The 12194-nt window shown below is 30.9% G+C and overlaps 1 protein-coding gene across 1 annotated transcript in view; it reads right to left on the bottom strand.

Annotated features, from left to right (window-relative positions):
* Positions 1-12194, bottom strand: part of ROBO2 (roundabout guidance receptor 2) — a 636650-nt gene that overhangs the window by 42115 nt on the left and 582341 nt on the right. The window contains exons 18-20 of the mRNA XM_051990556.1: positions 5098-5280; positions 3708-3734; positions 1592-1651 (exon numbers count right to left, since the gene is read on the bottom strand). Coding sequence (XP_051846516.1) covers positions 1592-1651; positions 3708-3734; positions 5098-5280 — 270 coding nt within the window. The remainder of the gene's footprint in view (positions 1-1591; positions 1652-3707; positions 3735-5097; positions 5281-12194) is intronic.

Raw genomic sequence — 12194 nt, 5'->3', positions numbered from 1 at the left:
TCATATGTACATGATATTAAGCATATTTTTTTTTCAGCACAACTGCATTCAGTTGCAGGATAAAAACATTTTAATCCAATCTTCTCTACTTATTTTCTGTTTTAACTAAAAGGCTTAAAGCTAAGAATATGTTATAGACCAAACCTCACTTAGACTTTAAAATAACTTCATGTCAATTTACTTTCATTTTACACATAATGATATAAAGTGGAAGAAAATAAAATAGCATAACTTTGGACAGTCTTGTCTAGGAAAAAACTGAATCATACTCACACCTTTTTGCATATCTCAGAACCATTCTCCTTATGTACTTTTTACTTCAATTAGATGCTTTAGAGTTGTAGTGTTAAAAGAAAAGAAAATAAGGAGGAAGAAAGGAATGATCCTGATCATCTTGTATCACCATGAATTTCATACAGGAAAGTTTGGAATAATCATAAAGTATTTTATAGCATTCTTAAATGTTTGCATCTAAGTATGATATCTTCCTACATGAAGGAGTCCTAAAATGTTACTATTTTCTCCCTGTTGAAATTAGGGTGTATTACTTTATATATTTTTATTTTTGAGTGGTATACAATTTGTACATCTCCAATAGAATGCAAAACAGTTCTTTAGTTGGAATGAAAAAAGGATTTTGGAGGTGAATATTTTAATACTTTTAGGAAAAAAATTCATAAAATGCCAAATGATGAGAACTATAAGAATCTCAAAGTTATAATTCAAAATGTTTTAAATGCACTAAATATGAGGAAGTTACTGCATTTTTTTTTCCTCTGGGGTATATAAGTTGAAGAGCTTTTGAAAGTTCATAACATATTTGAAGCCCCCATATTATTATCTGACAGGGTTAATCCTGATCACATGCCTAGTAGAACTGGAAAAACACAAATATATAATAAATTGACATTTTAAGGCTAATAAGCTCTCTGTGTGCCTATCTCTAATAAACCACATTTTCCTACCACATATGAAAACTTTAATGTTGCCACCCAGTTTCTCAGATATGAATGTAGATTAATCCTCTTTTAATAAGCATTAATTCAGACTAAATAAACAGTGTATAAAAATTTCAACAAATTTTTGACTGCTTTTGAATGATTTTGTCAAATAATTTACACTTCAGCAGTTTCAAGATCTGTGCATAGAATGCTTAGAATTTTATAATTTCTTTCTTATATTCAGTTTCACAAAATCCATAATTTCTAAGAGTATTAAAACACAAAATAAATTTTCACTTGCTCACAGAAATAAATTTACTTCCTAAAGTGATGATCATTTAGTTAACATCATAATCCACATGAAAGTTATATGTATTCCAGAATCTCCTCTCTTGTTGCATTTATCTATTTTTATTTATTATATGTAATTAAATTTTCTCCTTTGTTTAAAAAGTGACTTCATTTTTACAGTGTCTTCCCATAATTCCATGTCTCTAATAGTTACTAAGGATATTAATTTCTGCATAGGTGAGTAACCTAATATAAAGAACTTGAATTTTCAATAAAAAAGAGTAACAGCAAGACCCCATACCCTAATGGTCCTGGGAAAATGGAAAGAGCCCCCATATTCTATGGGAAGGCAGCAATACCTGTTTTGTTCGAGCTCCCCTTCTCTGTGCCACGTGCAAACCTGCCGTGCAAATTTGTATCTGAGGAATTTGAGTAGAGGGTGAACATGAAAAAACAGGATGTTAGTGTTTAATGCAGCCTTCAGATAATCCCTTATCTTTGGGTGGCTAAAAAATGTAACATTTTTGGGCAAAATTCTCCTCTCAGGTCATCACAATGCATAATTATGCACAAGAATTTTGATAGTTGCCTGTGTACCAAAGTTTTAATCAGTTGCTATTTTGCCATGTGTAGTACATATATCTTTAAATTTTCTGAAACCTAAAAAGGGAAATCTTAAAATTGAATAATAGCTTTTAAATTTTCATTCAAGTGCAATTTAAATTAGCAAGGTTTTAATCAATTGTCATTCTGTCATATATGTGTGTATATATATATATATATATATATATATATATATATATATATATTTTCATATACCTGATGCCTAAAAAAGAAAATCTCAAAACTGAATAAAAGCTTTTTAGTTTTAATTCTAGTGCAATTAAAAACAATTTAATTATTGTAAAATAGAATTAGAGTTTCGTGTTTAGATAAAGAACTACCAAAATCCAGCAATTTGAAGAGTATTTTACAGGAAGGTATCAAATATATTTATTTGCCTCTGGTCCTAAAAATGGAAAACAAAAGAGAGAAATGGGTTTGGGTTTTTAAAGTATGAATGAACCTGTTTCATATATTTCTTTACATGAAACATTGCTTACCATCATTTAATGCAAAGGGGACAAAAATTATACTCTTCAAGCAAGATTATCATGTAAGATATTTTGACCTAACAGTAATAAAAAAAACTTTAAACAATATCTTGGATAACAAACTGATATACAAAACCAATCTGTGAATTCAAAGTAAAAAAAAAATTAATTAATTAATGTGCTGATCCCATAGTAAAATAGTTTTTAATCAATAAAATATATAAGTATAGTGTTAAGATTATATACAACTATACACCCTTTTATTAAAAACTTTAAAATTTTTATTTGAAAAAGGAACATCAAAATCTCCATTTTGCATATTATGTAGAAATAGAAATGCTCACTTAATTGTAGGCTTCTAATATTTGGAAGGGATGTACATGTAATTGGTTTTGCTTTTAAGTTTTTCCTTAAGAAAATATCTTAGTGAGACTAGCACTAAAAATTCTGATTTTCCATAAATATTTGTTTCATATCACAGAAGACAAGCCTTGCCCCAATCATATGTAAATTCATCAAAGTGAATCAAATTGTCAGCAAGAGTAACACTATATTTAGGACATCATGGAAACTTTTTGTTTCTTTAATTTTTTTATATTACTAATTTGTATAGTAGAAGAAATACAGACATCTGTGCAGAGTACTTGTGGAGATCATTCCTTTGTGGGATTTAGGGTTTGAGGAAATTAACATGTCTTAAAGAAAATTTTAGTTCTTATAAGCAAAATGTAAAACTTTTTGGAGAAGAATTAGGATAGTGAAAATAAATAATCAATGAATCATATTTTGGGGGGACTTCTACCTATCAGGGTTCTACTTCTGAGATATTGGAAGAAGTGTCTGAAACTTATTAAACAAAAAAATTCTTCTTGATTTGGAATTCCTATTACTAGAATATTTAATCCTGTGTTCAGGCATACTATCTTTATGATAGAAAAATATTCACAATATATTCAAGTTAACTCTACAGAAAATCACAAGAGAGGAATTTGACCCTTTGTAAAACAAAACAAAAAGATCTCCCCAATCAAAGCAAAAAGAAAACAAACAAACAAACAAAATCCAATCTATTTTCTGTGGTTATTAGCTTACCCAAAGCAATGGCCTAATAAGTTTTTTTTTAAAGATTAGAGTGAATGAATGAATTGAAAGATGAATAATATGACAGGGTTAAGATGATGTGAGTCTAATTAATGGCATATATAGTTGGTATATGTCTGATTATCATCATCATCATCATTATCATTATCATCAATGAAGAGGAGTAAAACTAAATTTTCCACAACTAAGTGTTTCTTATTATTGAGTAATTCATTGGAATGTAAACTCAAATGGATGAAATGGAATATGATTGAGAAACACATGGACTGATGGACAGTACCTGCTGGGGTGAAGGTAAAGGACTGGACTGCAAAACAAGAAGGCAAACATCATGAGTTACAGATTCTGTCATCAATCACTAACTTTTGGGAACTCCTTGCTTTAAAAATCCCCCATTTATTATGTGTTACTAAAACTAATTTAAACAATGGACCTTTATGAGATAAGCAATCAAGTAGCCAATGAAAACAAAAATGGCAGAAGAATGATGAGCTAAATTTTACAGTGCTTAGTTTATTGGTAATATGCTATAATTTTAACTTATTTTAAATGTCAGAACAAATTCAAGCATAATATTTGTTTTTGTTTTTGTTTTTTACAAATGGATGTTTGCAATGGTATGTTCCAAATATTTTGTTAAGAATTGTTGTTAACTGTGCAATAAAGAATACATTTAACAATGGATTATTTCTTGAATTTTTAATGAACATGGCCTACTCACACACACATTTTATTCACAGATGATAAAATGTCTTACTAACATAGTAAATATTTAGTCTATGCTACCAAACTAAAATTGAGATGTGGTGCAAAGTCCTAGAATGAAAGTTAACATTCATGAGTTCTTGATAATAGCTCTATCATTTTTTGGGTAACTCTGGACACATTTTATCTCCATAGTTGTGTTTACTTCCAAAATTCTATAACTTCTATGAATTCGTACTAAATCAAATGCCAACAGGAGCAAATATTTCATCTGTCCTGTCAAATATTATATCAACATTTATATAATTTTTAAATGATTATAAAAGTCTCAGGGTCCTACAGAAAATAGATCAGTGAGTATTTTTTGCAAAATTGTTAATGACCATGAACATTCTATACACTTTTCCTATGACAATTACTTTTAACTTGCTTAAACTCCTTCAAAATCTCCTTCCCCTTCTTTTTCATTTAAGGGGAAAAGTATTTTTGTAACTAGTTATTTCAGGATCAATTTGGATTGCTATTATTCCCAAATAGGAAATATTTCAGTTATTTATACAAATTTTGAAACCTTATTTTAAAGAGAGAACAGATGGGTTTCAGGAATTCTTTTTCAAAGGTAGCCCTCAGAGCAAGAACTCAGGAACATGCAGAAGGGTTGTTATCATCATTGTAGTTGTTACACTGAACAAATGAATGAGAAAAAATAACTGTGTTCTTTGTTAATTTTTATTATCTATTTCCAATCTGAGTAAAGACACAGCCCAATGATAATGGTTTGATGTGGGTAGATAATGAATGCAATAGAGCACTAGCAAAAGTTACATTTCCAACATGCTTTCAGAATAGATAAAACCAAAATTATTCATTCATTCTATTCCTAAATAATTCTCCTTTTCACATCCTTATGTTTGGGGATTCTCTGCCAGTTTACCATCAATTTGTAATGAGAAATAGCTCCTTACCGGCATAATTGCTGAGTCCCTTTCTCTTCTTTCTGCGCCAATACAACCAGATGCTGAAACCCATCAGAATTACCCAGCATGCACCTCCAATCCCAGCTATAAAGGCTGGCTGCTTCACAACATCTGTTATTTGTTCAGTTATGCTGTTGTTATTTTCAGTGATGACAACTTCGTTATGTCCTCCTTAGTGGGAAAAATGTTAAAGACAAACATCATGCCACAGAATAATATATCCATGAACACATAGACAATCTCCTAAGATTAATTCTTGTTTCTTGTTACACTTATTTTTTGCTTAAGACCATTTGATAACTGATATTTTGTGCAATTGACACTAATATATAATTAAACTCATATCAAAACATGTATTAGAATCTAAAAAATATTTCTAAAAGCAATGAAAGCAAGGAAGAGATACTGAAGAATGCAATTTATCACAGGATAATAGCTGTGTAGATATTTCATCTGCTTATTTGGCTATTCACTTTGTCCATTTCATATATTTAAAATCTATGGTTATACTTGATACCATGTTTCTTCCTTTTTTTATAGCTGATGCTGAAAAAATGTGAAATCAAACATATTTTGTTGGAAATAAGTCATAGAACAGCCAGTGAAAAGACAAGGAGTAAGTGACAGAGTAATCTGTGAGAACAAGATAGCCAGTGTCACTAGATAATAAAATTGAGTTGAATAAAGTATGAAAAAGATCAGAAAAGTAGGAAATGTTTAGGTTGAGAAATATTCCAAATGCCAAACAAAAGATTTATATTCGATTCTGTATGTAAAAAGAAGTCACTAGAATTTGAGTAGGGATGTTTTTGATATAATCAGATTAACACTTTAGGAAAATTTCTTTGGCAACTGAGTAAAGTATAGATTGGAGAAGGGAATTCAAATATTCTCAAAGTTTATATCTAAAATATATAAAGAGATTCCAATTCTTCCAATAAATTTAAGGCAAGAATAGATTAAGGTTCTATAAGTGAGAGGCTTCATTACTCACAAAGGTATCATCTAGACTTCTCTTTCATGCCCCTGATCTGGGTCCCTTCATTGTTCATTTCCCTTTCCACTTTTTTTCATGTATTTTAACATAAGCTTCTTAAGGTTGAGAACACTCTCCCCTTTTCCTTTTATTTGTATTTCTAGCACAATAATTGTTGAAGGATTGATTGGTAAAGTTTTATTATTTAAAAGAACATAATGATTGCTGAATTATTAAAGCAGCTTCAAGAATTTGAATTATTTCATTTTCAGAGGTATTAATAGTAGTTGGTATTATGTAATGCTATAAAGTTAGCAAAGAACTTTACAAAGTTTTTTATCTCATTTTGTCTTCCCTACAAGTCCAAGAGATGGGTGTCATAAATGCTTCTGAAATAAGCATATCCTTTTCCTAGAAGCTTTTCTTTTGTAAACTTGAGAAAACAAATTCAAGTTTCCTTAGAATAGATGATGCCAACCAATAATTTAGCCTGTTTTTTCTACTTGTCTGCAGTCATCAAATATTATGTGTATTATTAACATTATTTATGTGCTATAAAAATTATACATACCTAATGTTTTTCTTAGCTAAACAGTGCCCTAGGAAGGAGAAAACAAATTTGCCACAAAAAGAAAGAAAATTACTTGAAAAATTAGCAAAAAGAACGTGTATTTAATCTGATATGTGCAATCCAAAGCATTTTTGTTTCATATATTTATTGAAGGTGTTTCTGTAATAATGATGTTAATTTAACTAATTAAAGGACAGACCAAGGACTATATGTGACTTGAAACATCCCATCGTTCCAGATGATAAAAATATAATGAAATAAATTGACTTCTTCCCATTAGAGCTTAATAAAGAACAAAAGTAATTTGTTGGATGCCAAATTAGTTAGGTACATCATACTTGACTGTATCTATTATTGTGTAAGTACACAACTGCTCTATATACCAACTATATAATATAAACATTCAAAAACTAAATTATTAGAGAAAAATAACTATTCTTAACCAATATAATGGCAAAAATACTTTTAAAAATCCTACTTGAATTCTCTTGTCTAGCATCTCATATTTTACTTATTGTATTTATATATGCAAGTAGAAATGATCATATTTATTTCTGTATTAAACAAAGAACAATTAAAAATAATTTCATTTTCTTATGCAAAAATCACCAAAGAAAGGAAAGTGGGAACTAAATGATTTTCATTTCTTGTAATAATGGGTAATTAGTTATATTTTGAAGTTTATAAAATTTTAATCAAGGGATTCCTCAATGACAATGATTAATAAGGAAGCTAATTAAAGGGAAATGGAACAGAGGATATGTGAAGTGAAAATTAAAAAGAAAATGGGGATTAGACCTTATTAAGTTACTCTTTATTTATTAAATAATTAGGATATATATATATATATAAAATAAGGCTGCCAAACAAGCTTATTATAGTAGTAATTTTGGGATTATTAAAGAAAAATCCCTTCTTCAGTAAAATGTTGAATGTATTTTAAAAAAGAAAGACATTTCCAAGGAATAAGAGGTTTTTATTATTTAAAATGTGGTTACATTTCTCTTATTCTAAATGTCTTTGGTAAGACATACAACTCTTTTAGATATATGAGAAGGGTTATGACTTACCAAAGATATTATGAGATATTTCAAATTTCTCAGGAAAATAAATAATTCAGAGTTACATTTCTGATACACAGTTAACTTTCTTTTACAAAAAAACCCATTTGAATATTCAAATTTATTAATTTAAATTATTATTTAATACTCACAATTATGAATAGATTATGACTAGAACTTTGTTAAAATATGCATTGTATATTTGTATGAAAAGAAGAATAAGTTACTTTTCATGTACCAAGAACAGTACACAAGCTTAAATATACTCCTTAAGGCTAATTATCCAACAATATAACAATTTTGTACACTCAAATTCATTGGAATAAAACATAATCTAGATATATGACATTCTGAATTATTCAGATAAATGCTTCTGAGTAAGTTATTGTGAAAATTGGAAAAAGTAACATTTTATGCTATAGGATCCAAAAAGGCAAGGTGATACAGCATGACACTGTACCATTCACCCTTAAGAAAGGAAGAAGTAGAATGTAGAAACTTCTATAGGAAAAAAAAAATGTCCAGATAAAATATTTAAAGTTAACCTAACTATATCCTAGGAGAAGTAAACAACTTTATAGTTCATATTTTATTTAGAAGTCAGAGATTTTTGTAAATTCATTATTTTAAACTGTTTTTTTTAACTACTTATATAAAAAGCTTAATGTATATTCATCATTACTAACTTTTTTTTCATTTGAATTGGCTGTCATATTTCCCCAAATTTATTACATAATTGATCTGGATTTGACTTTATTGTATAAATGTAAATTTATTTGCATATAAAGAGCAAAAGCTCTGAAATGCTTTTGACTCAAGTAGAGAGGGAAGATACTGAAAAACCACCATATGCATGATACGTGCATCTGTCACTAGAGGATGATATGAAAAAACCTTAAATGACATTAAATAGCCATTTTGTAATCAGATACTTTCTGTGTGATACAATAAGATTCAAGATTAGAATATAATATATTCTATATAGAATATAATATATATTTTAAAGAAATGTGACAATCTTCCCTAAATATATTTAACTTATCTCAGTTATCCTTTTTGAAGTATGCCTGCATTCTTTTTCTCTTTTCAATTTATGTTTTTTTAATGGTAAAATTATAGTTTTCCCTTAGATCTATGAATTAATTCCATCCAAAAATAACTAATTAAGAACAGACAGACATTTCAAAAACAGTTTTTTCATCAGTTTTTCTCTTGTTTAAACTCAGAAAATTACTATTTGGCGGAAAGGGACCTATTCCTGGAAACTATTTCCTGCGAATAAATGAGAACCAGTTTTTATATTTTTAACAAATCTTTAGATTTTGGACTTAGGCAGCAGTAGTTTAATAGAATAATATTATGATTATCTTAGCAAGGTAAAAAGGCAGATTTAATTTATACTTCTAAAAATCTGTCAACATGTCCATATTCCAATAGAGAGATGCTGAATGAAGGCAGAGTTTTAGAACAATCATTCCAAGCAGTGGGGAGATACAGTGGGCAGAATGCTGGAACTGAAGTTAGGAATATCTGAATTCAAATGGAACTATAGGCACTTAATAGCTGTGTGACCTTGGGCAAGTCCCTTAAGCTCTTTCAGCCTAAATTCTTTCATCTGTGAAAAGGGGATAATAATATAACCTCTTTCCCAGGGTTGTTATGAGGACCAAAATAGATAATATTCAAGTGCTGTGTAAATCTTAAAGCACTATGTAAATGCTAGGTGTTATTATCATTCCTGATAATAATAATAGCAAAATTGAGAGGTTATTCCTTTATGGGAATTATTGTTATAATTAATAAGAATTTTGTTAACAGTTAATATAATTTTATTTTAATTTAACTATGCAGGCATTTTACAACTTGTTCAGAACAACAACAACAATAATAAAGTGAAATAAAGTTAAAATAAAATTGATATTATTAAAATTATACAACAATAATGATAACGAAGTTACTAATACCTAATTATTATATGGAAGCTATGCCAGTGAAATGTAGGATGTGATAACTTCTAATCCTGTTGAAAAGACTTCAAAATTGTATCTTCTTTTTGAAGACCAACTGAGTTAAGTATAGAACATTTCTTCATCAGTAAGCTAGCCTCTTGTTGGTAAACTTCTCAAGCATAGCAAACCATGAAACAAACTAATACACAAAACAAGCATTAAACCTGTGTGATTTTGTTTGGTATCTTGGTAGTTGTAACAGTGTGGGAGAAATCTGGACACATTATGCCAAGAACATTAACATAACCATTATAGTCTAAATGTGAAATGTTTTTTCCCCCTAATTTCCAATAGCGAATATTATTGCAAGAAATTGTCTCATAAGCTTAGGAGTCATCTTAGACTCTTCACTATCTATCACATTCTCCATACCAAATTTGTTATCAAGGCCTGGTGAATTCTCAAATATGTCCTCTTCAATCCTCCAACAAAGCCTTCTGGTATAGGCTGCCCAATCTCTTCCCACTTCAAAGTATCATAATGTTCATTCAGCCATAGGTCTGAATATGTCAAATCTCTACTCAATAAATTCCAGTGGCTTTTTACTGCCTCCATAATTATATAAAAATCCTCTTTTTGGCTTCAAATTTCTTTATAACATAGCTCCTTCTATTTTTCCAGTCATATTTTACTTCTTTCCATGTACTCTGAATAACATGTCAAGTGACACTAGCCTTCTTGCTATTCCATAAACAAGACACTTCATATCTTGTCTCATGGCATTTTCTCTGGCCATCTCCCATGCCTTGAATGTTCTCTCTTCATCTTCGCCAACAGGTTTTTCTGGATTCCTTAAATGCCAACTAAAATCCCATTTTCTTCAGGAAGTCTTTCCAATCTCTCTTAATTTCATTTTAATTATTTCCTATTTATCCTATGTATATCTGTTTGTATGTATTTGTTTGCTTGTTGTTTACTTCATTAGATTGTGAGCTTCTTAAAGGCAGAGATTGTCTTTTGCCTCTTTTTTCTATATATCCAGAGTTTAGCATAATGCCTAGAATGTAGTAGGTAATCAATGAATATTCAATCAACTTATGTACTTGATGTGTTTTAGAAGATAAAACTCACAAAATTATTTTTGAAAAGAAATTCAGGCAGATAATTCCACATATTTTGGATTTGGGGGGGGGCTATTTTAATCATATCCTAGACATTCCTTGGGTAAATTTCTTGCAAAAGGATACTAGAGAGGGATGAAGAATTAGTTTGCCCAACTAGCCAGCTCTATTTCCATATGAAGATCATGGCAGAGATAGGACATTTTCATCCAAGTTAAGTGCAAGAGTTAGCTTATTGAAAATTCCTTCTATGTTATGGCTAAATAAACTTCCTTTTATTAATTATTGAATGACCTCATTTCATTGAACTGCTTCAATCAATGCCTTCCAGAACTGAATTTGAATTAAGATAGTATCAAGTAGTTGGATAATGATTCTCTACTACTTCAATACCAATTAGTGATGATATAATAGCTGGCTTCAAATATTTGAAGAAGCATTGTATGGGAAACGTTTTAGACATGGAAGTATACTTTGGATAATTATACATAAGGTAAAACTGTAATGATTTGCATTAATGTTTGGAATGGACTATTCTTTGTGGGGTAAACTCACAGGAAGAAATTATGGGGACTTCCGGTTAAGATGGCGGAGAGGAGGCTCACAGTTGCATAAGCTCCGCGCTTTCTCTCACTATCCACTTCATTACAAGCCTCTGAATCAATGCTTGACTGAAAAAAACCCACAAATAGTTACCAAGAGAAGCCATCCTTGAGATCCGCCAAGAAAGGTCTGTCTTTACTGGAGGGCTGGGGCGGTTTTAGATCAGGCGCAGGCTGAGGGCAGCGGCAGTGAGAGCACGGGAGCAGACTGGAGAGGGGGTGGGGAGTGATCGCAGCTGTCTCTGCGGGAGAGCTTCGCTACAGGTTTGGAACCTGCAGCAAGTCAACAGCCCAGCAGAGAAGCTAAAAACACCGGGGCTGAAGAACACAACCGCAAACAGCTGGAGTCTCTCAGGACCTGGCCGCCCCCCCTTCCCCCCCCTCAGTGACTCAGCACGCTTTGGGATCTCAGAGCGCAGGCGCAGCACAGTCCTGCTAGTGCCTCACTGCTGCCACCTGCAGTCTGTAGAGGAAGCTCGATAACACACCCAGCCCCCCCCCAAAGAAAGACTCCAGTTTTTTTCTGTTTTTCTTTGGTAGTTTGTCTCTGATTAATAGACAGAATGAGCAAGAAGCTGAAGAGGACTTTAACCCTAGACAGCTTCTACACAGATAGAGAGCAGACTCTAAATCCTGAGGAGACTAAAAACAGGCAGTCCCCAGGTGATTCCCCAAAGGAGGAGATCGTCTGTTCCTCAGCACAGATGAACCTCATAGAAGTGATTAAAAAGGCTCTCACAAGGGAGCTAGAAGAAAAATGGGGAAAGCAGAGTGAGGCTTGGCAAAAGGAGAAGGAAGCTTGGAA

The sequence above is a fragment of the Antechinus flavipes genome, chromosome 3, assembly GCF_016432865.1.
Source record: "Antechinus flavipes isolate AdamAnt ecotype Samford, QLD, Australia chromosome 3, AdamAnt_v2, whole genome shotgun sequence".
Taxonomy (NCBI): Eukaryota; Metazoa; Chordata; class Mammalia; order Dasyuromorphia; family Dasyuridae; genus Antechinus; species Antechinus flavipes.
This window is presented reverse-complemented; position numbering and strand designations above follow the sequence as displayed.